Source organism: Dipodomys spectabilis, unplaced genomic scaffold (assembly GCF_019054845.1).
Source record: "Dipodomys spectabilis isolate Male_0828 unplaced genomic scaffold, ASM1905484v1 ptg000019l, whole genome shotgun sequence".
In the NCBI taxonomy this organism is placed as follows: Eukaryota; Metazoa; Chordata; class Mammalia; order Rodentia; family Heteromyidae; genus Dipodomys; species Dipodomys spectabilis.
In genome coordinates, this window is record NW_024870696.1 from 22,520,370 (window position 1) to 22,547,349 (window position 26,980).

At 45.9% G+C, this 26,980-nt stretch overlaps 1 protein-coding gene across 1 annotated transcript in view; it reads left to right on the plus strand.

The window, feature by feature from the left end:
• The window catches only part of Znf608 (zinc finger protein 608), a 105,848-nt gene extending 83,057 nt beyond the window's left edge, over nt 1–22,791 (plus strand). The window contains exons 4-9 of the mRNA XM_042674480.1: nt 13,148–13,235; nt 13,684–16,138; nt 17,978–18,395; nt 18,964–19,136; nt 20,229–20,382; nt 22,706–22,791. Coding sequence (XP_042530414.1) covers nt 13,148–13,235; nt 13,684–16,138; nt 17,978–18,395; nt 18,964–19,136; nt 20,229–20,382; nt 22,706–22,791 — 3,374 coding nt within the window. The remainder of the gene's footprint in view (nt 1–13,147; nt 13,236–13,683; nt 16,139–17,977; nt 18,396–18,963; nt 19,137–20,228; nt 20,383–22,705) is intronic.
• The last annotated feature ends 4,189 nt before the right edge of the window (nt 22,792–26,980 follow it).

The window sequence follows — 26,980 nt, forward strand, 5'->3', positions numbered from 1 at the left end:
GAGAGCTGTGTGCGTACCTGGGGTCAGAACTTATCAGCCAGTCGGGCTAATGTTTCAGATGAGGCCAAAGAGCAGTCAATGATTTATTCAGAAACTTGTGCTTACACTCACAAGGAAGGCAGGTTTGGGCCGGAATGCCTCTCTGTCTCTTCATGAAAGAAGGCGGAGCGAACTTCCGATGTTCCTGTGAACAGGTGTCATTGTCGAGTATGTAGCTCATGATTCATTGAAGAAGGGAATTGGAGTCACCACGGATTATTCATTCAGCAGTTAACATATTGATTGTGAAATGGGTTAAGGAAATACTAGTAATTTTTAATTTGCTAAAAAAAAAAAAAAAAGCTGGTATCACCTCAGTGTGACCAGCCAGTCAGGTGAAATCCAAGAGATTTTGGAAACCATCACCAAGTGTCCTGGGGCCTGTGTGCTCCCAGGCTCTGACATTGAGGTTCAAGGTACTGACAACAATGGAGAGCAATGTTAGGTCATATCAAGGACTGGGAGAGAGAAATGTGAGGGAGGAATTAGATGTGCAGTCCATGGCTGGAATACCCCATCCGATTTGCTGAGAAACAGAACCAAAAGTTAGCTCAGTGGCTGTGTGTGATGGCGTGTGAGCAGAACACCTTGGTAGCCATGAAAAAGCAGGAATATTTGTGGAAATAGTACAGCCGTCCCCTGAGCAGGGCTGGTCAATCAATAACCAGTGAAGTTTTGTTCTCATCTGGCTCACTGATGACTTTGCCCCAGTAAGTGCTAACAAAGGCCCTTTACCTTCCTCCTCTAGGAGATCACTATTAGTCACACTTCATTAGTCTTGTTTACAGAAAAGAGCTGCTTGCTAAGCACGTTATTGAAATACTTGTTACTCTGTGGGGCTTTTTTTTTTTCCTCCTTCCTGAAAGATAAGAACTTTGGAATGTGGAAAAGGGGGAAGGTGGGAAGCAGTTTCTAACCATTGTTCAGAAACTGGGTTTGCTCTGATGGGGAGTTGGGAAGATAACTTGATGTTCAGAACCTTGCTGACAGGTCTCCTCTCTGTTTGTTTGAAGTGGGAAGCTTCAGTTTTGCCTTTTGTCATATAGGAAAACACCAACAACAACCAAAAAATCCCCCCCCCAAAAAAAAACAAAACCGCTAGCCTGTTTGATTGTCTGTTTCCAAAAACCTGCAATGAGGTGGGCTTACCCCTAAGAAAAGTTCAAAGATCAGGCTGCAGGTGATTTGGTTTGCTCTTTTTGTCTTTGTCTTTGTCTGAATCTGCATTTATTGTAGTTAGATGCTTGCATGGTTGACTCTGTTTTTAATTATTATCTTTAAGTAGTTGTACAAAAGACTTGTAATTCAACATATCAGTTTATATCTTGCTCAGTATCACCCCTTAAAGCACTCTCTACGGGTGATTTTGAACTGCATTTCTTAATTCACTTTATGGTTGAGTAGTGAGATGAGGAGATGTTGGCTTTAAACACTGAATGTGTTAGGAAAGGTAAGTTCACATTGATAGAAATTACTGAATGGCAAGGTTGAAATGTGCCGCTCAGCCTGCTCACCAGGCGGTGAGAGGTTACCGAGGGCAGAGATGCCCAGCGAAAGGTGCTTCTGAGGGTGGACTTTCCACTCCTCACTGGGGCCCTGGCTTACAGGAGCTGAAAGGCTGTGTGAGCCAGAGTGGATCTGCTCAAGGAATAGTTGATGTCCGCGTTAAATGCTTTCCATACGTGACGGGGCACTTCCGCATGGCGCTGATGATGCTGGCCCTGAGTAGAGATGATGGAACTGGAGCCCAGAGAACGTTCCACCGGCTTGAGAGGAAGTAGCTGCAACATGGGACCAGGAGGTGGTTTCTACATTCAAATGTGCTCCATTTGAGAGTCTCCCCCGCCCGCCCCCCTCTCTCTGTGCCGGTAGCTTGGCTTGAATTCATGGTCTGGGCTCCGTCCCCTTGCTTTTTAGCCACAGCTCTGGCTTTTTGGTGGTGAACTGGAGATGAGAGACTCCTAGACCTTCCTGCCCAGGCTGGCCTGGGCACCATGATGCTCCGATCTCTGCCTTTTGAGTAACTAGGCTTACAGGCCTGAGCCGCCGTGCCTAGCTTGGTAAGCCCTCTTCACCAGTCTTCTCAGTGTTCACAGTGGAGTGGAGACTAACTGGGACCAGGGTCTGTTTCTTCCGCCTTTCCCCCACCCCCACCTCCAGCCCTCGTTTAAGTTGTGAGGGTAAGCTCTGGCTGCTTCTAGCCTGACCAGCCCAGGTGAGAGCTGGGCGGGGCTAACCTTGCCCCGCCCTCCCTGACTGGGAGAGCGTCCCGCACGGTTCGTCTGAAAGCCTCCTTCCTTGTTTCCTTTCTCGCTGGGCCCAGATGCTAGCTTTTGGTGACATACAAATGTCCCTCTTTGTGTGCTTTGTGCCTGCCCCCTCTCTTTTCTTTCCCTCCCTCCCTTTTCTCTCTCACACACAGTTAAGAGAAGCAGTTCCCTGTTTTAGCGGCGGTTGTAAATTGCTATTTTAAATTTCAGTGAGTAGAATAATAGCAGAGTGATCATCTCCAGTAAATGTTGTTGGCCTTTGTAAAGAACGGCTCCTTGCGAGGTTTTATGATTTACCGGGGACGCAGCTGGTGGCCAGCCGAGCTGCCGGAATGTGTGCTCTCCAGCCTGGTGAGCTGGAGATGAAAAGAGCCCAGTGCTGGCACAAAAGCAAGTAAGCGCTCTGACTTTAAATAAAGCATCATAATTTATAGGAAGCCTGGCTCTTCAATCCCAGGGAGATACACGGATCAGTAGCAGCTTTTTGATGTGCAGAATAATTGTCAATTGGCTCCCACTGTCTCCTTATAACTCAAGGACTGGGAATGGAAAATATACATATATATATATTACTAGAAAACACAGTTCTTGTAATCTACAATTGTGCTACAACTCTCTTGACAAGCAATTCAATAGTATTTAAACCTGAAACTCTTCTCCACACCTATGATCTCCATCCGCTCTTGAGCCAGGAGGGGGGAGGGGGGGTTGAGAAAGACCTCCTCATCCCCCCTCTCCCCCAAGTCTGTGCTTGCAGTTTATTTCCTTGCATCTTTTGGTTTCATTCATCTCCATAATTACTTTGTCTTCCCAGGAGCCGCCTGTTTCTGGAGCCAGAGCTTGCGCCAGGGCCTGATCCCAGAAAGCAGGACGCCACGAGGAAGTCCAGCCTGGCCCCTAGCATGCTCCTTGGGGGCAGAAGGGCCTGGAGGGTGGCTTTCTGCACCCCCCCTCCCATCCCCACCCGAGACAACCGATTTCTGTCCTGTTCTGCTGCTCTCTTTTTGACTCCAGGGCTGGTGGTTTGGTAGGGGAGGCTTAGCTGTGCTGTTGAGTAATTACTGTGAAGTATGGGGAAAAAGGGCGGGTGGAGGAGCTGAAAGGCTGCATTCTTTCAGTTTCTTATCTCCCATGGTGGGTGAGTTTTAACAGTGAGAGTGGGGAGAGGTTGTGTTCCTTACTCTAAGCACCAGCCACGTGCTGTGTGCCTAGGGCCACCAATGCATGTACTTAGAGACGCACTTAGCCAGTCCTAAATAACATTCTTCAGAAAGGAGTGAATCACTGCAGTGGCTCAGTTAATCAAGTTCCACAAATATTTATAAAATAACCTTTCCCCCAGCTTTTGAATGCTTTTATATAAAGGAAGAAAAATGTCTCCTGTGGAGCTTAGGAGATGGGAGGAGGAGGGCGGGGGGGGGGGGGGAGTCTGGGGGGGAGGGAGGGGGAGGAGAAAGGTACCATCCTGTGGAAATAATGCTTGGAGAGGATCTAGGTGTGGGAATCTATCTGCCTGAGGCTTTAGAAGTAATGGACTAAATCCTTCAGATATCTGGTAAACTTGGTTGTGCCTGGGAAATTCAAATTAGAGGGGTACTGGGGCTGGGTGGATGGCTCTCACGTGTAATCCCGGCTCTCGCGTGTAATCTTGGCTGCCCCACGGTGCAGATCGTAGATCCAAAGGGTTAAGGTTCACTGCTAGTCTGGGCCTAAAGTGAGCAGGACCTCTATTCAACCAGCAAGCCTGTGGTCCCAGCTAGTGAGAGAGAGAGAGAGAGGCGGGAAGAGTACAGTCGGAGGCTGGTCCCAGGCAAAAGTAAGAGACCCTATCTGAAAAACTGCCTAAAAGGACTGGGAGTATGACTCCCGTGAGGAGGCACAGGCCAGGAAAGTGCAAGGCCCCTGTTCAATCCCCCACATTGACCCCTGCCCTCAAAAACAAAACCAGCATGGTGCCACTGCTATTTCCAGGGCACCAGCCCTCCACGGGGGCGGCACTTAGGGAAGTGAAGCCTCTTTGTACCAGGTCCTACAGACGCTATGTATAGATCTCATGTATCTGCTTAGTTCATTAAGTTAACAAATGTATTTCAGCTACCAGCTAGTCTCAGAAGATTGCTCCCCCTCGCCCCCCCCCCCCATCGCTCTTTGTCCTTTATCCTGCTTTGTGCTTTCTGAGCCTCAGGACCCACACACCTTGGGGGCATGTCTGTCTGCCCAACTTCAATGCTAATGTTTTTATTACTGATCATGCTTAAAACTACTTTCACACAATCTCTGTGTTCTCTTCCCTCCCTGGCCGCCTCCCATGCTCTTGTAACATAAAATGTCTTGAAGGACACCTAGGACATTGTGTAACTAGGAAACCTGTTTGCTGTAACACGAGCTCTGAGTATTTAAAAGAAGGAAGGAATGCATCTCTGCAGCTAGCATTAATTGATCTCTAATGATCCCTTTTGATCTGATAGTTTCTCAAAAGCTCTGTCTTCGGTTATCTCAGTTCCCATTAGTGCTTAGGCTTGCATAATATTTGGCTAGAGAAAATATTGCCTCCCTTCCCCCTCCCCCCATGATGGCATGGGGTGCAGGCTCCCATGCAAATCCAAGGGACAGCATTTTAGTGTTCCTGGTGATGGCTGACAAAAGCCTTTTCTGCTCGGGGCATTTGCCCGCTGGCCCTCATAACAGGCCCCATTGTATGGTGCAGAAGAGGGAAAGGATAACATTACTTGGGAAGCAAGAGAAAGAAAAGCAGCCAGGGCTTCTTTGAGCCGGCCAGTCAACTGGATATTGACCACCTGTCTTCATGGGAAAGAAATAGATGGCAGTGCATAGGCGAGAGTCTAGTTTTCCAAGACGCTCAATGATTTTGCCAAATCAATACAGCTCATCAGGCCTCAGAACAAAGGCTGCTGGGAGGTGGCGGTGATGGGGGTGGCTCGGTGTTCTTTTGTGTATTAAACCAGAAGGCCCAGGGGAAACAAGATTTCTTTAGCGGTGTGTTTTTTAAGGGCTTATTCAGTGTATGGGGGAAGGGAACCCTTTCAGATTTCTCTCTTTATTCTCCGTAGATTGCATACTGACGCCCAAATGTCCTCTTTTAAAGAGGTTAAGCGCAATTGAGTAAGAATGTACACCATCCCTTTCATGGAGATTAAAAGCATAGTTTGCCATTGCTCTTTGGTACTGGTAAAGGTTTCTTTCTTTTTTTATTATTATTGTCATTTGTGGATAGTGTTTAGATGACCCAAACATCTCAATGTACAGATGAACTCCTGGCAAATAAAGCGGTGGAACTCTGTGCCTATACATGAATCCTGTCCTGATGGCCTCAAAATAGCACCAGACCCTGGGTGGCGTGGTACTCTGTGAAGGAGAGCTTATAATGAATGTCGCCGGAGCAGGCATGTGGTAGCTGCAGAGGGAGGCTTGCCTCTCTCTAAACCAGCAGTTTCCAGTCCTCATTCTTTCATCTCTAAGCTCAGTGTGCTTTCACAAGGCAGTGCATTAACACCAGGCAGTGTGTCTCTGGAGTGTACGGCTGGGGTGGCAGCACACCGGGGCACAAAGTGTTTCATTACACTTCCTTTTGTTAGGCTGCCGTATCTCGCAAGCCCCGCTGCCATACACTATTTGTTCAGATAAAGCCCCGTGTTCAGGGTGACTAATCGCAGCCCTGAGTTCCAGATGGCTTGATTACAGGATGTGGTTAAAGTGACTCTTCAAACATTCAGCTCAGCAGTAGGGCCCTTAAAAAAAAAAAGACCGCATTTTATGGTCATGTGACATTACTTACGTTTCTTGTGCTGGTGTTCCATATGCTCTCGGCCTTAAGTAAGAGGGAAGTCCCTTTGCTCTTCTCTTCACCTGGCAGGTATTTTATAGGCAAACTGGTGGTACATCTCGAAATGTCCCGAACAATGAACTCAGCTTTGGCTTTGGAAGGTGGATCTGTCTGAATGCGACCAGGGTTGAGGCCAGAAAAAGAAGTAAACGTGCTTATTCATTTTAGAGCAGGACAGCAGCATTGCTGGAAGGACCCCTCACATCCACCCAGGGGACCAGGAGGAGGCAGGCAGGCACAGGAGAAAGATGATGACAAGGTTTATTAGAGGAGCCCTATTTCCCCCAGAGAGGGAGCACATGGCAGCCTCCACTCTCCAGGTAGCAGCAGGGTCTGGGGGTAGAAGTGAGGAAGATGGGAGCTCAGGTGGGTCTGGGCGGAGGGAGGAACAGCTGTATGGTGGGAACTCCAGGGCAGGGAGGGGCTCAGGTCTGGGTGGAGCTGAGGACCACAGATGGGCAGGATGCTTATGATTGCTTTTTCATATTTTTAAAAATTATTTTTAAATTTCCTTTGCCGGTACGGGGGCTGGAACGCAGGGACTTGTGCTCAGGCTTGGCTTTTTCTTCTCAAGGCTGATGCTCTACCATTTGAGCCACACTTCCACTCAGCTTTTTGTTGGTTAATTGGAGACAAGAGTCTCACAGACTTTCTGGGCAGGCTTCCAACCTCCATCTCCAGATCTCAGACTCCTGAGTAGCTAGGATTACAGACAGGTACCTGGCCGGTATCACTTTTGAATACAATCAAACAAAAACAATGCTGCTTCAGCAAAAGGAATGCCAAACAAAGGAAACCTGTGCAGTCATCACCTTGAGTGAAAATGTGGGTTGCTATGGGTCTGAAATAGAACTGTTCTTGTCTTCAGGGAAGTGGCATACTCTTTATTCTCATGAATGTTTCACTGGAACAGATTCCAAAAAGGAAAGAAATGTGTCAACTTAGAGAAATAAGGTGTATGGTGTAAATGAGGTTGGGTGTTGTTAGAATGAGGTTTTTCTGTTCTCCTTGAGTGCACACCAAGTTGCTCCAGATGTGATAGTCTGAATAAGAGTTTAAAAAAAAAAAAGGAAAAAAAAAACTCTGATTCCAAATTCAGCATTTGCAATGCTTGGCAAAGAACTCTGTCCTAGGGATGAAGGACTTGAAAGACTCCGAGACAGTCTTTAAACTGTAATATAAACAGAGTTATGCTGATCTACTGGGAAATCAATATTTGCCCAGTTCTTGAGGAAACAGTTTCCCAAATACCAGAAATGATCATTCATAAGCCACATTTATAACCTCTTTAGAATAAAACTCTCCACAGACTTGGCTTCCTATCATCTACCAGCTAATGAGAGATTAGGCTTATTGAAACAGTTTAGTAATAATGTAAAGTTTTAGTAATAGTGAAATAGCGAGCATTGGCTGAGATTCCAGTCAGCTCCCAGTGTTCAATGAACTCACAGTTTTCCAGACACTGCATTCCCAGGGGCCGGGTCTCCTCTACTTAGAAGAGACAGGCTCACTTTGTCTACCACTGGAATGAAATGTAGAAGGGACTGTGGATGGGAGAAGGACACACAGCCTCACCCGGGTTTAAACAAGGTGACAGTTTATTTGCTGCTTGTCTCATAGATTTTCAGTTGGTTATTTCTGATGGTCCAAGGAGGTCCTCCTTGGAAGTTGGAAGGATAAGAACATGTTTTACCTCCGAAACTAGATTTTTTAAAGATACTCTTTTAAGTCAAAAAATTAATTTTAAAGTTCTTTTTGAGGTGGGTACCAGTGGCACATGACTGTAACGCCTCTCAGGATGCTGAGATCTGAGAATCACGGAAAAATCTAGGAGACCACCCAAAAGCTGGGTGTGAAGCTGTGGCCGAAGAGGTAGAGTGTTAGCCTTGAGTTCAAAAGCTAAGGGATAGTGTGCCCTGAGTTGAAGCCCCAGTCCCAGCACACACAGAGAGAGAGAGAGAGACAGAGAGAGAGAGAGAGAGAGAGAGAGAGAGAGAGAGAGAGAGAGAGGAGGGTGTCCTTGTCATTTAGGGCCTCAACAGAAGAAGACTCTGACTCCTTCAAAACTCGTGGCCTTCCAGGAGGTCATTGTGCCATTTCCATTTTGGCCAACTCGGAGGGAGAGGAGGCAGAATGTGCTGGGTGGAGTTTGGGGGCAGGCCTGGGAATGGTCTGCCTTCCTTCACTTTATTTCCTTGGGTACATGGCCACTGGTGCGAAGACTGAGGAAGAGTCCAGCTGAGATGGGAAAAGGAAGGCACACTGGATTCTATGGAGGAAGCATTAGGGAGAGGCCTGTAGAAGGAGTCTAGTTTGGGATCCAGGTGCGAATGACCACTTATCAGAGGAGGAGGATACACATAGATTGTGTGTGACTGGAGAGAAAACTCACAAGTGTGCTAGGATTTGTCTCCATTTGGCCCTAGTAAATGAGGACCTTCAACTTTCCTTGGGATTTGAAACAAAGACATTTGGTTGAAGATTTTATCCCAAGAGATTTTTTAAAAAATGTGACAAAAAGAACAGTTGAAGAAACTTAGATCCATGTTTGCAGGACAAAAAAGAGAGGGTGCCCACGGGTGTGAAGTGGGGAGCGGGGGATGGCCTCCAGCAGGGCCCGCCAGGACCTACGTTCTCAGCCAGGCGCTCTGCCATGAGGCCAGAGGGAAAGCGCCCCTTCCACAGAGAAACATTGAGAGCTTTGCTCTAACACTGGCTTCTTGGTCTCATTCATACATACTGCGTTCTTGGGGCTCTGGCCCATTGTGCTCCTCTCAGCTTCTCTTTCTACCAACCTCCCAGAACTTAAGTCCAGTTTTCTAATGCCGATTTCCAGCCTGGGATCCAGGTGTCCATCACGGGTCTTGTCTGATTCACAGGGGTGGGACTACTGGTCAACCTCAGAGTAGGACCCAAGGCTAGGATAGGCAGCAGGACAAAGGGCCGGCTATGTAAATGCAAGTCTGTACTTCAGCTTCTGGGCTCTGGTGTATGCCTGTGTTGGTTTTAAGACTGTAGAGTCTTGAAGTGGAGAATTTCAACAAGAGTTCAGAACTGATTTACGAGCTCCAAACAAGTACCTGATATACACCCCCACTGGACACAGCAGCTGCCTGACTAGGGAACACAACACTGGACGAATTCTAAGGTCCCAGGGCCTTCTATAATAAATACTGTGATTGTTTAAAAGTCTCATAGGTTACATTTCTCTCTGGGCTGACATCTTAGATTCTGCATCAGTATCTGAGACCCAGTGTTCACAATACACAGAACACCAAGTGTGGCTAAGCATACTCTCAGACTGTCCACTTTGCTATATTCTTGCTTTATTAGAAATAAGACTCTGATATTTTTTAAATATTAAATGTGACAGGACAGGCTTTAGCTCCTTGAAAGAGACTACACCCCACTCAGGAGGGAAAGGGAAAGGCGATAATCTGGGAGATTCTTGAGAATATTTAAAGCATTTCATTCAAGACCCCAGAGCCCAGTACTGAGGCTAGACATTTGAAAGAATGTGTGTGCTTTGAAGGGAAACATTCTGTCTTTTGACGATGAATATATGTTTGTTTCTAATTTATGTAAATGAAGAATGCAACTTTAGGTACAGATTAATTAAATTCAGATTTGTAATTTTAGATGATTAATGTTCTTCTTCAGCATTGATGCCTACAAGTCGGAGTAATCCACTTTAAAATGGATGTGTGTTCCAAAACATCCAAGATGTGAGATAAAGCAGAAAGATAAACCGTTTGGACGTTTTAGCACCTCAGTCCTACCTTAGGAGCTGGCCATTCATTCCTAATGGGATGTTGGGATGTCGTCTAGGACCTTACAAAGAAGCTGGGCTGTGCACTTCCTACGAGGGGCTTCCTGGGACCTGGTTCCAAGCCGGAGGCTGTGTGAACACGTGCCTGCCTACGTGGGTACATGGGTCTATCCAGACTCACATACGGGGTGCTGTGTACAGACAGACAGACCCGCCATGCTAATGAGCTCCGCTTGGTGGAGAAAGTCCCTGGGCCTGGGGCGTTTTGTTGTTGTTGTTGGTGGTGGTGGTGGTGCTGGCCTCGCTATTTTTAATACACAGTGTGTCCACAAAAACAAGGTCTTCCAGAGTTGAAAACGGGCTTTCCTTGTTCTGTCCCCGCCGAGGCGAACAAAGGCCGGGCTGCGTGCAGAGGGGGAGCAGCGGGCGGGCTGCTGCGGGCCGGCCGGGCCGGGAGCTGCGGCGGGGCCTCCGCGGCCCAGACCTGGGGCCGGAGGGAGGGGCAGGAGGGGGGCAGGAGGGGGGAGGAGGGGGCAGGAGGGGCGCACCGCCCATCCCCCCAGCATCCTTCCCACCGCCCAGCCTCTTTCTCCCAGGCCGCTGCCCGGCCGCCCGGCCGCCCGGCCGCCCTCGGCCCAGCCAATCAGACGTCAGCATTGGCAGCAGGCGCCGGCCAATCGGCTGCCGGCATTCGCTGGAAACGCCAAGCCCTGAGGGGAAAAGCAATAACAAAAGCCTTTCACTGCAGACAAATGTTAAGTGTCTGCGCAGACTTTTCCTGTTTTTAATTTTATTACTGCAAGAATGGAGGGTTTGTTGTTTCTTTCATGTTTCCTTTCAAGCAATTTTAATTATACATTTGTGCTACATCAGGGGACTCTGGAGCGCAGTGATTTCAGCCTATTGCATCTAAAGCTAAAATGCAGTAACCTTCTGGCAATACAGATATATTCCTGCACTGTAAATATAGCTGACATGCTAACGAATTTTAAGCAGCTGTGAAGGTCTTTGACACCACACACAGTGCCCCAGAGAGCAGATGATGAGAAAACCAGCCCAGCCCTTCCCTCCCCTTTCCTGAAGGATATGCTCATAAAGAATCCTTTCCTCCAATTGTTCTGTGACTTTGACCAAACGCCTAATTGCCATTGATTCTCATCGCAATATGAATTTCTGTACTAAATGGTTTTTTTTTTAATGAAAACTTCCTGAGGGAATTACAAACGACTCAGCCAGGATGTAAGGAAATGCTTGCCTTGCTCTCTCCAAGTTTTTCTTCCTGTACTAGACCACTGCTGAAGGTTGAATTTACTCCCCGTAAATTCAACTGTCACATAAGCAGTAACAACACAGACCATATGGGAAACAATTTTAAAATCTCCATTTAATACTTTTAAAAGAAAATCTTTCCCCACTGCTTGTGTCCCAATCATTGAAATGTTTTACTTGCTGTTCAAAGATTTTCAGGGAAATGGGTCTTACACTGTGAGATTTCCCTTTCAATGAGTGAGTTTAGGTCAGGTGTTCTGTAACATTTAAATAGACATGAAACATGATTCTAATTATGAAAGATGAGAGGAAGGGAGAGGGGAAAGATGGAGGATGAGTAATTTCAAGATACAGTTCCAACTATTTCTGAAGACCGAGTAAGGAACCTCAATGAAAGCTGTAGATTAGTAAGAGCTTGGGGATGGGGGAAGGCAGGGAAAGTGAAAGAAATAGAGTATTATTATGAGGAAAAAATATGAACACTAGAGTAATATAAAACACTAGATTAAAATCCCTTGGTATAGTTAATGCACACACACACACAAGATAGGCTCTGATAGGGGCAGAAAGGGGCACCAACAAACAGGGTGGTCTAACAAAGAGGGTGAACATCAGATATGGTTGAAGTAGTTTATTTGCATATACGAAAATAGAACAATGAAACCTGGTGAAATTGTTTTAGAAGGACAGACTGGGTTGGGAGAAGGCCACAGAGGTGGCGAGATCGATCAGAATGCACTGTATACGTGTGTGGAAATGTCATGATGTAACCTCCTTTTGTACAACTAGAGTATTAAAAAGAAAAAAAAAACAACTCGAAATGGCAGTGGTAGCACAAGTGAGCAGGCTAGCCAAGAGCAGTCTGTGAAGTGTGTGTGGAGGGCTGGGCTGAGGAGAGCAGGGGAGGAAAGCAAAGGTACCTGATTGTGTGTTATATATGTCTCGGAATCAAGGTTCTTTAAAAATATGCTTTAAAGGAAGTTGTTTTTTTTTTTTTTCTAAGTGGCTCTTGTCCTCAAGAGAAATAAAGAGGATGCCATATTTTGTTTCTCTGTGGCATTTGGTATACTAAGTGCACTTAAGTTTAGTAATTCACAGATGCAGTGCTAAATTAAATTGTCTGTCTGTAAAGCAGTGGGGAAAAGCAGAATGGCTTGCAGGAAACAAGTGTGTTGGTTTTGAGATTTCTTTTCTAATCCTCTGTGGCAAATGCTTACCCAAGTTGATTCTAAAGATAACCCCAAGAGCAAAGCTATTGTGCACATTTATTTTCTTAAGAGGGCTATTTTGGGAATCCTTAATATGAAACAAGTCCAAGCAGTGAAGCAGAGACTGTACCACGGCTAATCATTGTCTCACAGAGTGGAGGAGGGAAAGATTAGAAAGGAGAAACGATAGCCGTGTGTTTGCTCTCTGGATTCTGCATTTCCACATTTCCCCTCTGCACCACTTTTTATGCACATGCATAATTTTTTTTCTTAACAAAAAAAATCAACATTATTTTATGTTGTTGAATTGAAAACAAAACCAATTCCTTTCCGTCTTGTTCTGGTTTAAGCACTGGTAACTGGCGCTTAGTTTATGTTGGCTGCCTGCCAAACGAAAGCAATTATGTGTAATAATAGAAAAATTAAGAGGTGAGTGTTGCTGTTTTACAGCAGGACATGGCAAAAACCATTTCCTTCTGTCAGCAGTATCTTGATTACACTCTCACACACAGTCTCGCCCCTTTGTGCCACATGCGCATGCGCATGAATACACACACACACATAATTTCCTGTGGGTTTTGACTTGAGGTCACTGAAACCAGAAAGGGGAAGAATGAAAACCACAGCGTTTGAAAGCAAATGAGAACAGATCTTTGCTGGTAAAAATAATAATAACCGTAAATGAAGTGGAAATAAAATAATCTGTGTTAAATGCGGTCCCTTTTCATTCCCCACCCCCACCCCACAGGTGTCCTCGTGGTCAACGTCACATGGAGGAACAAAACTTACGTGGGAACCCTGCTGGACTGCACCAAGCATGACTGGGCCCCTCCCAGGTATGCATCTGGTATTCCTGGCTTTCCCCCACCCACTCTTTTGCAAGGAAACTATAGAGAGAGATTAATAATACATAAACGTCTTGCTGTAATTGAAACCAGGCAACAGAGAAATCCGCGGTTCAGTACTGAACCCAGTACAATGCAGATGCTGGCTTTCTTTTCTGTCAGGAGAGCTCCACTCGCCAGCCCTTCTCTCTCTCCCTTTGTTTTCTTCTTTGTCAAAATGGGAGCTGGAGCTGATTGGAGCTAGTGAGCTACCTGAACTGTTTGTCTTTGATTTTTTTCCTGAGGACAAATATAAGCTCGAATAGAGCCGCCTTCCTTGGCCCGACACGGGCCCCCAGTTCAAAGGTGTTGGCTCCTCTTTGTTGTACTGTTTACCTTGTGATTTCACCTGGCTCTTTGGGGACAGGATCATTGTAACATCTGTTACTTGCTTCTCTAGGTTTTGTGAATCACCAACAAGCGACCTGGAGATGAGAGGAGGCCGGGGCAGAGGGAAGAGAGCCAGGTCGGCCGCGGCGGCCCCCGGCTCTGAGGCTAGCTTCACGGAGTCCAGGGGGCTGCAGAGCAAGAACAGAGGGGGCGCCAATGGCAAGGGGAGGCGCGGCAGCCTCAACGCCAGTGGGCGAAGGACACCCCCAAACTGCGCTGCGGAGGACATCAAAGCCAGCCCCTCCTCCACCAACAAGAGGAAAAACAAGCCTCCCATGGAGCTGGACTTAAACTCCAGCTCGGAGGACAGCAAGCCTGGGAAACGCGTCCGCACCAACTCCAGGAGCACTCCCACCACCCCACAAGGAAAACCTGAGACTGCTTTTTTGGACCAAGGCTGCTCTTCCCCGGTGTTAATTGACTGCCCCCACCCAAACTGCAACAAGAAGTACAAGCACATTAACGGCCTGAGGTACCACCAGGCGCATGCACATTTAGACCCCGAAAACAAGCTGGAGTTTGAGCCCGACAGCGAGGACAAGATCTCAGACTGCGAGGAGGCCTTGAGTCATGTGGCTCTCGAATGCGGCGAGCCGAGCACCAGCGCGTCAGCCTATGACCACGTGAAGGCACCCGTGTCCCCTGGGGCTGGGAACCCTCCTGGGACCCCCAAGGGAAAGAGGGAGTTAATGAGCAACGGCCCAGGGTCTCTAATTGGCTCGAAAACTGGGAAAAACTCTGGGAAAAAGAAGGGTCTTAACAGTGAGCTGAACAACCTTCCGGTCATTTCCAACATGACAGCCCCGTTAGACACCTGCCCAGTCCCCGATGGCAGCTTGGCTGCGGAAATGCCCAAGCTGGAAGCAGAAGGCCTGATTGACAAGAAAACCCTGGGAGACAAAGAAAAGGGTAAAAAAGCTAACAATTGCAAGATGGATAAAAACCTCTCCAAACTGAAAAGCGCCCGGCCCATTGCCCCGGCCCCAGCCCCCACGCCCCCCCAACTCATCGCCATACCCACCGCAGCCTTTACCACCACCACCACGGGCACCATCCCGGGACTGCCCTCCCTCACCACCACCGTCGTCCAGGCTACACCAAAGAGCCCTCCGCTGAAACCCATCCAACCAAAGCCCACCATTATGGGAGAGCCCATTACTGTGAACCCCGCTCTAGTGTCCCTCAAAGACAAAAAGAAAAAGGAGAAACGAAAGCTTAAGGACAAAGAAGGGAAAGAGACAGGAAGCCCAAAAATGGACGCCAAGCTGGGGAAACTGGAGGACTCGAAGGTGGCTGGCAAAGACTTGCCTGGGCATTTTTTAAAGGATCATCTCAGTAAGAACGAAGGGCTGGCCAATGGGCTGCCGGAGTCTCAGGAGAGCCGGATGGCCAGCATCAAAGCTGAAGCCGACAAGGTGTACACGTTCACCGACAACGCCCCCAGCCCCTCCATCGGGAGCGCCTCGAGGATGGAGTGCAGTGCGCTGGTGAACGGGCAGGCGCCCATGGCACCCCTGCACGTGTTGACCCAAAACGGGGCTGACAGTTCAGCTGCCAAGACCAGCAGCCCCGCCTATTCCGACATATCTGATGCTGCGGAGGACGGCGGCTCCGACAGCAGGTCAGAGGGCATGAGGTCAAAGGCCAGCTCCCCGTCAGACCCCATTCCTGGGAAGGACGGTATTGTCAAAGGGCATTCCTCCACCACAGCGCAATCGTCACAACTGAAGGAGTCCCACTCTCCCTATTACCATGGCTACGATCCGTACTATTCTCCAAGTTACATGCACCCAGGCCAGACCAGTGCCCCCATGGCTGGGAGCAACGGGAGCAGCCAGGGAATGAAGATCAAGAAGGAGTCGGAGGAAGATTCAGAGAAGAAAGACAAGACAGAGCAATTAGAGGCTAAGAAAGTGGACCACCCCTCTGCCTCCCTGCAGCCTCAGCACCAGTCGGTGATCACGCAGAGACACCCGGCTCTGGCTCAGTCACTGTATTATGGCCAGTATGCCTATGGACTTTACATGGACCAGAAGTCTCTCATGGCTACCAGCCCCGCCTATAGACAGCAATATGAGAAGTACTATGAGGATCAGAGGCTGGCAGAACAGAAAATGGCCCAGACTGGGAGGGTCGACTGTGAAAGGAAGTCTGAGCTCCCCTTGAAAGAGCTGAGCAAGGAAGACAGTAAGCAGAAAAACATACCATCAGCCACCATCTCAAAAGCCCCCTCTACTCCAGAGCCTAACAAAAACCATGCTAAACTAGGGCCGTCAGGGCCCAGTAAGAGTGAGGAGACAGGTAAATCGCAGCTCCTCTGCAATCACCAGCAGCAGCTTCAGGCCGACAGCTTCAAAGCTAAGCAGATGGAAAACCACCAGCTAATTAAGGAGGCTGTAGAAATGAAATCTGTCATGGATTCTATGAAGCAGACAGGTGTAGACCCAACCTCAAGATTTAAACAAGTAAGATTGTGGAATGTGGCCCCAACAGGGAGAGCGCAGGCTGACACGTGTGCTCATGTCTGGGCTTGATCTGGTTAGACTTCTTCTATAGGAGGAAACCCATAGCGGGGTTTTTTGCCTCTTTCTCTTGAAATGTATCTTAGCGGATTCTTGGGAGTTATTGTGTCACTCTAAAATGTACGCGTCTTGTCATGGTGTCCCGTGAAGGGTCCTGAGGATGCACTCTGCAGATGTGTGTCCCACACCATCTAACCCTGAGTCCGGGGATGAAAGCATTCCTTCTCAGAACTGCTGACTTCTCCCAAACTCTGGAATTCGACATTAATTGTTCTGTATTTCTGAGTATTTACATCTACTGAGAATTTTAAAACCGAATTCCTGAAGGCACATTTTCAGTGTATCATTTTAATAAAACGTGGGGCTCCTGTGTCTTTCACATAGGGTCTGAAGATGCCTGACAGAGATGCCTGACAGCTCTTGTACTTTCAGCATTAAGTACCCAGAGCAGAGCTGAGTGACATCCATTTTATGAGGAAGGTCAGATGTTGGGTGATGGGCCTTAACCGTTGTCCCAGAGCCCCTTGGTCAGCCAGGTTGAGAACTCCTGAATTCAGATCAGTCACCATGAGACCACACATGTGCCAGCATTTTGTGTCATGGTCCAGATGTCCTGACTTGCTGCTGTCTGGCGAGCATGCATTCTGGTTATTTCCCAGCACCCTCTGCCCCTAAACCTCCTGCGCTCGCTGTGTTCAGACCCTGGGTGAATCAGAAGATTCCCCATCTGCATTTCTTCCCTAGAGGGTGGGATTCAGGCCTGCATCTTGAACGCTCGCCTGGACTCTAAATGTCCTGTGCGTCTGTACCGGGCGTGGGGTGGGAGATCTCAAGGAACACTTGGTGTTTTCAGTTCCACTTCTGCTGAGGCCTGAATGAGGCTGCTCTTTCCCAGGGGTGCATCAGTACAATTTGGGGAGCTTGTAGTTGGCTTTGTTTTATGATAGAGAAGCCATAATGTGGGCTATTACTTTGAAATTTTGTTTGGATTAAGTTGTTAGAACATAATGAGAAGTGAGCCAATATATTAAGCCTCAGCTGTAGTACATGAAGAAAATGTATTAGGAAACCAAGAGTTTTCCCTTCTAAGTGACATTAATAGCTGTAGTAATTACTTAAATTTACTACTGTTAGCTTGAGCTAGAGTTTTTAAAAAATCCTTTTTACCTGTGTGAGACATTAAAAGGGAAAATGAGGATTGGATTAAATATGTCTGAGGGTGTTATTTAATGTGAAAAATGACATTCAGAGCTCTGATTTGAATTCCAACAAACCTGTGTTTGAAAGCCCTGATGTTGCTTGAACTTTTAAAAGCGCTGGTTTTGTCAGGCATTGGCGGCACACACCGATAACCCTAGCTACTCATGAGGTTCAGACCTGAGGTTCGAGGTTCAAAGGCAGCCCAAATAGACAAATCCAAGAAACTCTTACCATCGATTAACCAACAAAAAGTTAAGGCAGAAAGTGTGGCTGCCGTGGTAGAGCTCAGTCTTTGAACAAAAAAGCCAAGGGTCCTGATTTCAAGCACTTGCTACCAGCACACACGTGTACACGTACACACACACACACACACACACACACACACGCAGCTTTAGTTTTCATCTTCTGTGTAATGACTTCACTATTTTATGAGAGGAAGAGTAACCCAGTGCCCAGCACAAAAACAAATGTTGTCTTAGTATGAGAAGTAATCGTAGCAGTAGCAGTATTGTCATAATGATTAAGGGGGTTGCATTAAAAAGTGAAATTTTAAGACACATCTTTTTTTTTTTTAACCTCCAGGATCCAGATTCGAGGACATGGCATCATTATGTATACCAACCCAAATACTTGGATCAGCAAAAGTCAGAAGACCTTGACAGAGAGAAGAAATTAAAAGAAGATAGTCCAAGGAAAACTCCGAATAAAGAGAGTGGCGTGCCCAGCCTTCCCGTGTCACTAACAAACATAAAGGAGGAGCCCAAAGAGGCCAAGCGTCTTGATTCTCAGTCCGTGGAGGAAAACAAGTTGAAAAATGATGATCGAAAGACTCCTGTGAACTGGAAGGACTCTCGGGGAACCAGAGTGGCTGTGTCCTCCCCCATGAGCCCGCATCAGTCGTACATCCAGTACCTGCATGCGTATCCTTACCCACAGATGTACGACCCCAGCCACCCCGCGTACCGGGCCGTGTCTCCCGTCCTAATGCACAGTTATCCTGGTATGTGCCGGGTTCAGATGGCATTGGTAGGGGAAAGGCTATGTTCAAATAGTCGCTTTTAGAAACTCAAGATAAATTACAAGCTTCAAGAATGATGTTTGTTTTGCTTGTTTTTATGCTGCTCATGTTCCAAAGATGAAACTGATTTAATGTTTGTTTTTGTTTTTGTTTTTTTTTTAATGAAATGTCAGGATTCTACAGCTTTCTTAGGCTTTGATGGTCTGCTGCAGACATTAGGCTGACAGATACTTTATTGCCTAGGAGAATATCCTAAGTACTGACTGTCATAATCATTATAGTTGCTATTTCTTTCCCTCAAGGGGACACATAAAATGTACAAAGTGGCTATAAGCTCAATTCTGTTTGTAACCTTTGTTCATCGGGATGAATTAACTGAAGAAGAAAATCAGGACCTAGATACAGTTAACAACGATGTAGCCCATTCTTCATACAACCCTCTTTTTAAAAAGATGTCTGGTCCTTATCCCAAATTCATAGAACCCAAATGGCTTTTTCTTTTTAAAGATGTAGCCTGTAACTTGATGTGGCATTTGTTGTTTATCTGCAGGGGCCTACCTCTCTCCAGGATTTCATTATCCTGTTTATGGGAAGATGTCAGGAAGAGAGGAGACAGAGAAAGTCAATACCAGCCCCAGCATCAACACGAAAACAACCACTGAATCCAAAGCGCTGGACTTGCTCCAGCAGCACGCCAACCAGTACCGCAGCAAGTCTCCCGCCGTAAGCCTCCTTTTATTGCTCCTTGAAAGGCCTGGCTTGTGGGAGGGGGCAGACAAGGGCAATCTAGACTACACAGTCTTGAAATACAAATGGTTTGGGAACCCAGCTGTGATTTCAGGATGCTGTTTTATTCTAATGCATAAAGAATAAAACGTAAGATGATCTCTCACAGAACAAAATATTGTTGAAGCATGCATAACGGCAGTCAGCTTTTCTCTTTCAAAATACAGCACACGTTGCTGATCCACAAGGGAGCTTGTTAGGTAGAAACTTCCACGACAGGAAATGACTTTGGGTGAAAATTATCATGGACAAAGGCTTGAGAAATAAGCACGAGAGATTATAATACCCTTGTAACTAAGTAGTTAAGAGGCTACAAACCAAATGTTGAACTATTGGGTAAATGGATCTTTTGGGGGAAAAAAGTGTGTGTGTGTGTGCATGTGTGCATGCGTGCTGGTCCTAGGGCTTGAACTCTGGGTCTGTGCACTGTCCATGTGTAGTGTGTGTGTGTAGATACTACCACCTGAGCCACAGCTCTACTTCTGGCTTTAATGATGCTTAATTGAAGAGTCTCACAGCCTTTACTGCCTGGGCTGGCTTTGAACCATGAATCTCAGGTCACAGCTGCCTGAGTAGCTAGAGCCACTGGTGCCTGGCAAGAATTGCTTTTTGATCACTTGAGGAAAACATGGATGCCACTTAGCTTACCTTAGAAGGGACTGTTCTTTATTGTAGGTTTAATTACAATGGAAAAATCATGCATGTCTTTTGAAATTATCCTCAATTAATCTAGTATTTTAAGGAGATAACTCTATTACATGAGCCACAGCTCCACTTCTGGTTTTGGATTATTCATTGGAGATAAGGGTCTCGAGTACTTTCCTGTCTTGGCTGGCTTTGAACCAAGATCCTCAGATCTCAGCCTCCTGGGTAGCTAGGATTACAAGGTGAACCTCCAGTCCCCAACTTCTTCTCCCTGTCCTTTTGATGAATGGATACAGGATTGCTGCGGCATTAACAACGGTTTCATACTCTTGCTTATTGGATTTTGAAGCTTTAAAGGGGCGGAAATGTCTCTTTCTCCTGCAGCCTGTGGAAAAGACTTCGGCGGAGCGGGAACGGGAAGCAGAGCGGGAGAGGGACCGCCACTCCCCCTTCGGCCAGCGGCACCTGCACACGCACCACCACACCCACGTTGGCATGGGCTACCCTCTGATCCCTGGGCAATACGACCCTTTTCAAGGTCAGCAGCTGTCTTGTTCTTCTATCTCCTTAAATGAGGCTTTACTAAAACTGCCGGTCCCAGTGTTAAAACAAAGGTAACATTAGCTCCTGAGGGAGAGGGGCAGGAGACTCATGCCTGCACACGCGCGCGCGCGCACACACACACACACACACACACACATGCACGCACGCGTGCTGAGTTTTGAACTCGGAGCTTTTCCATTGCTGGGCTGGTCCTTCACCAGTTGAGCCACACCACCCCTGGAAGCCCGAGGTAGTTCTTGCAGCCCTTATGGGCTCCCGAGACTGGGGAGCATTTTGAACTTATTTCCTGGCATTTCCTAGTGACACAGATAAGTCCATTCCCACATGTAGAAATGGCGGCCACTTAATAACTGTCACTGGTTGATGTTATCAGAGGCTTACTGTTATCTCCAAGACTGAGGGTGGCGGCCGGTGTCTGGGGCATTGAATATAACAATCAGAAGATCAGATATCTACTTCTGGGAAATTGTAGAGCAGAGGAAGGGAGAGGGAGAGGCTTGGGTGAAATTATTTGTCCTGATATCTGTAGGCTTTTGACGTTGCTATTTTCCCATGCAAGTAATGGTAGGAGTTTAGCAGGTGGTAACACTTGGTAGCCAAATCCAGGAGCTGCTCCAGCCCTTCACTGCTGTACAGGCTCTTACTAAACACGAAGGTCTAGAAAGAGAACTCTTCTGTGAAGAAGCTCTGATGTGACATGAGGGCATCCGTTGGTGGTGCACTAGTTGAGCGTGCGTTACTTGTCCCACTCTGCCTTCTTGTAAGGGCAGGCAGTGACGATCGTTTCCAACTGAGTAATCTGCCCGGGGTCTTGTCTTTCTCAGCTCAGGCAGTTATAATGAAGCACCGCAGAGTTCAACAGTAGATACTTATCTTACAGTTCTGGAGGCTGGAAGTTGGAGATTGGGGTGCCAACTAAGCTGGTTGGTTTTATTATTATTATTATTATTGAGTTGTTGAGGTACTGGGGTTTTAACTCGGGGCCTAGCCCTTGCAAGACCACGCTTCCAGCTCTTTCATGCACTGACTATTTTTGAAATAGAGTCTCCCTTCCTCCCCAAGCCTAATCTATCGATTAGGCTTCTTTTTGTGCCTGAGATGGACCGTGACCAGCTCCTTCCATTGAGATGGAGTCTCTTTGTCTTTTCTGATTGGGCGGGTCTTCCATCCTCCTGAACTTGGCCTTTTAGGTAGCTAGCTAGGGTGACAGGTACATTCTACTATGCTCAGCTGTCCCTTGGAAACGGATCTTTTGAATTTCCCTGCCCAGGCTGGCCTCAACCTCAATCAGTTCTCAGCCTCCTGTTCTCAGCCTCCCAAGTATCTGGGACTCTAGGTGTGAGCCACTGTGCCTGGTTTTCTGACTGCTTTTGGTGACTCTCACTAGTAGGTGAGATATCACACACATGGTATTCCTATGTGCGAATGTGGCCTTTAGTTTTGTTTATTCTCGTTACATGATATTAAATGAGAGTCTCCCTTTTTCCTAAGTGAAAGAGAAAGGGACTTTATTTCTAATCCATTACAGCTATGTATATATGAGAACATGAGCATATCTTCTCATTTTCATATGTTATTGTATATGCTGTTACTGCTATAGTGTCTTAAATTATCTCTGGGGGAAAAAAAGAAAATACGTCCAAGTAAAGAACATAGAAGAACATAATTTTCTCTCTGATTTTAATTACTCTATTTTCCCCAGAACTATTTCCTGTAGAAGATTTAAAAATTCTCTCTTACACAGCTTAATGCAATTTGGAACTGTTGCATTTTATCTTTACTAATGGAGACTATTTTGAAGTTTGATTTAGAGCTAGAAAGCTTGTTAAATTTGATTTGCTGATTCCACATATGTTATGAGATATGTGTGTTTAAATCACCGAGGGAAAAAATGTCAGTATGATAAGAATTATTATAAAAGCATTCTAAGTAAATAGCAGGTTGCTTCTATAATTCTCGGTGACTTTCGCTTCCTATTGTTAGCTGGTATCTTTTTTCTCTCTCCTGAGCTTTCTATTCAGGAATGCATGCAAACCATTTAGCACCATGAGAGCCAGCGAGATGGAATGCTATATCCCCTTTGAATAGCGATTGAAGAGACCACAGAGTGTTCCTTAAATGGATATTGGGTGGAACAAGTGGTTTCCCGTCTGCCCTTGCTGCATAGAACACGTTGTATGCCCAGAAACGGACACAGGTTGCTGGATAGGCTTTGCCCCCCTACCACTGGCAACGTACATACTCTTCTCTTTCTAAATGTCATGGAAACCCTATGATTTTTTCCCCCACCATTATAGGCTTGACCTCGGCTGCCCTGGTTGCCTCTCAGCAGGTGGCTGCCCAGGCCTCAGCATCGGGAATGTTCCCTGCACAAAGAAGGTAAATATCCACAGGGCATTTGAAATTCCCTTTGTAGACAGAGACATCTTAAGGATTCCCAGGAAGCAAGTACACCCTTGTTAGATGAAAAATATAGTTCCTTTTGGTTTGTTTTTGGGTTTTGGTACTAGTACTAGGGCTTGACCTCGGGACCTGTCCTTTAGCTTTTTCACTCAAGGCTGGGGGCCTACCACTTGAGCCACAGCTCCACTTCTGATTTTACAGGGTTAATTGAAGGTTAAAGTCTCATGGGTTTTTCTGCCCTGGCTGGCACCGAACCATGATCCTCAGTACTCACCCTCCTAAGTAGCTAGAATAACAGGTGTGTGACCTCCTGGTGCCCAACTTATTTTAGTATGTTTAAATAGAAGCAGAAAATGGATCCACCCATTTATTATAACACTAAAGGCACTGGTTCTATGATATCTTAAAATCCTAACTGCACGAGAAACTAAGATCAAAAGGATTGCAGTCTTAGGCCAGCCCAGGCAGAAAGAAATGCACAAGATTCCGTCTTGGAAGAAGCTAAGAGTGGTGGCAGGTACCTGTCATCCATGCTATGCTGGGAAGCAAAGAATAGCAACCCAGGCATGGACCCCAGGCAGGAGGGTACAGTGAGACGCTATCAGAAAAATAATCAGTACAAAAGGGATGGGAGGCATGGTTCAGCAGCAAAGCACTTCCCTTCCCCCCCCCCCCCCCCCAAACACCCAAAAACCAAAGAGGAGGATAATTTAAACGAATTAACCTATTGATATAAAATTAGCATTTTCTCCAAAATGTATACTATTACTTTCTCTGGAATGGCATTCGACGAATTGAATAGAACTAAATAAACCTTTCAGTCTCACTGTTCTGAGAATTTTATGATAGACACTGATGGAACCCTGGGCTAAGATGTGCTTTTCTTTTGCAGAGAATAACAAGATTGGCAGTGTACGTTGTCATGTGACTGGATCACATGGAGAAGCGCTTTATACAGACATCAGTTCCATGGTGTTAATTTGAAATGCCTTAATGGCAGGCAAAAACCAGTCATTTCATTTTTGTAAATTACAGATTTTATCACAGAGTAACAAATGTTGCTGTAATTAACTTCTGTTTTATATATATATACGTATACATATCTGTATATATACATATATATATATATAAATATAAATATAAATATATTCTTTACTTTTTGTATCAGTAACCAGGCTCGCACCACACAGGGTCTGTTGCCAAACCACTCAGTAAAGGAGAATTTAAAAAAAAAAATGTATTTGTCACATTGCGAAGTGTTAGCCACAAAAGGCTGCTTACTTTTCTTTTTCCTTTTCCTTTTACATTGTAAATAAATAATGTTATATATCAGTGTGCCTGAACCCAGCATACCCTCCATCCATTTCCCATCAGCCCCTCAGCAAGGCGAACTGTGATGATGACACTTGGTGCAGTTGACGATGCCCCGGATGTGAACGTTCTCGTAGTCACTGTTTGTACTTGTGCATTGTGGAAAGAAGTACTTTGGAAGGCACGGGGTTGCCAGTACCACAAAAACTGTGTTGTATATAATGTAAAGAGTAAAACGGGGAAATGATGAGCATCTGTGAATAATGAAGTGTCATTGTTTTGATAATCCTGAATGGCGGATAACCCAATAGCCTGCACACCAGAGACATCTGTGATTGTTCTATTACTTGAATAGTCCTGCAGTCTTTTTTTTTTTTTTCCTTAATGTTTACAATTATCCAGTTTTAGAAGAGAGAGACTTTAACGCCATTGCCTGGTTACTTGTTTTATGCTGTAATCTAGTTTATTTTATGTAAAATGTATATTGAATGCTTTCCTTTTTTATACCTGCCTTAAATAATTTGGCAATCAGAATTAAAAAGGTTTTTTTTTTTTAATAATGCCTTTCTGTCTGTCTCATGTTCTTTCTACTTGACTGATCGTGATTATAACTTTCAAAGAAGGGTTTTTGTGGTTTAGTTTTAGTTGTGTATGTGTGTGTGCATGTGTGTGTACATGTGTGTACACACATGTGTACACTCATCCTACAGATTCAACTGGAGGCCTGGGTTCTCTCCTTGAGCTTGTGTACTCGAAGCTTGTGCTCTACCATTTGAGCCACTGTTGTACTTCCAGCTTTTTAGTGGTTGATTGGGAATAGGAGTCTCATGGACTTCCCTGGTTTGGATGTAGACTGTGATCCTCAGATCTCAGCCTCCTGAGTAACAAGGATTTTACAGGCATGAGCCACCAGTGCCTGACCTAAAGAAGAGCTTTTTTTTTTTTTTTGGTCAGTCGTGGGGCTTGAACTCTGGGCCTGGGCGCTGTCCCTCAGCTCTTCAGCTCAAGGCGAGCACTCTACCACTTGAGCCACAGCGCCACTTCCAGAGAAGAGCTTTTTAAATAGTAACTTTTAAGATATAGTACCCCTTCCTCACGTGACACAACTGCTGTACTTAATTTTGTGAACGTATATTGACAAGATATTTACTTCAGGGGTTGGGAAGGTGGCTTACTGGTAGAGAGCTTGCCTCACATGCATGAGGCCCTGGATTTGATTCCTCAGCACCACATAAGCAGAAAAAGCCGCAAGTGGTACTGTGGCTCAGATGGTAGAGCACTCGCCTTGAGCTGAAGAGCTGAGGGACAATGCCCAGAGTTCAAGCCCCATGACCGACAAAAAAAGATATTTACTTCAAACATGGAAGCACAACACTGCGTTCTGTGGTATGGAATCATGTTCCAAAGATGCTATTCTTATGACATGTGGACAGGAGATACAAACACACAGAAATTCGGTCAGTTGGATGATCACTACAATGATGTACTAGACTATTTTATGCCAGATTTTAACTCCTTGCCTTTTTCTTTCTTCTTATCTTTTTTTCCTTCCATCTAACAAATACCTGTGCCAGGAGCTCCTAGCTCACATCTATAATGCTAGCTATTCAAGAGGACATCTGAGGCTCATGGTTCAAAGCCAGCTCCAAGCAAAAGAGTCCATGAGACTCTTATTCATTTATTTATTTATTTATTGGTGGGTTGTGGGACTTGAACTCTGGGCTTGGGCGCTATTCCTCAGCTCTTCAGCTCAAGGCGAGCACTCTACCATTTGAGCCACAGCACCACTTCCAGTTTTCTAGTGGTTTATTGGAGATAAGAGTCTCATGGACTTTCCTTCCCCAGGCTGGCTTTGAACCGTGATCCTCAGATCTCAGCCTCCTCAGTAGCTAGGATTACAGGCGTGAGCCACCGGCGCCCGGCTCCATGAGACTCTTATCTCCAATTAACGACCAAAATGCCATGTGGCATCTCTCACATGGTAGAGAACCAGGTTTGAGAATAAAAGCAAAAAAAAAGAATACAAAGCCCTGAGTTCAAGCCCTAGTACCAGCATTCACATGTGCATGCACATGCACACACATACACACAAACACACTCTTGAGAACCTACCCTAGTTTAGGAGGACTGTTCAGGGTCCTGGGATATCATTACAATAAACAAAAGCAGACACAAATTCCTATCCTCATATACCTTGTATTTTCTAGTGGGTAGGACAAACATATAAAGTATATAAGGAATATACAAAATATGTTAGATGGTTCATGAATGCTTTAACAACAAATAAAAAAAAGGAAGCGTAAGGGCCTTGTGGTACACACGAGTAAATAGAGCTTTCTAGGACATTGCTAAATTCTTATCAATTTACTAAATTGATGAAGAAAGAGGTCCAGGCCTACTTCAGCAGGAAAAGCATGCTGGGAGATGGGAAAGTAGGCCTGCAGTCCTCAGGTGAGAGTATGCTTGAGTTTTTGTGCAATTAAAGGGATGCTAGTGATAACCCCCAAACCCAAAGCCCCCTGCGTCCTAACCCCAAGCCCCACCTCATCCAGCTAGATTGATTTCATTGATTGCTTTCAACTCACAGTTTTTATGACTTTACCATAATTGCTAATGACAGTTCTTCCACATGGCTCACTAAAGAGTGCTTTAAGTGACAAAAGTGCTCTTAAGTAACAAATTTATCTAGGTATTCTTGGCTAGTTCTACTTAGACCCCTTGGCTTCACAGTTGAATTGATTTTTGCAATTGCAAAGAAATGACTGCTTCAGATAGGCCACCTTAGACGTAGCCTTTGCCTTCTGCCTCACAAATTGAATTCCTGTAGAAACAGGAGAGTGTCTTTCAACTCTTTCTCC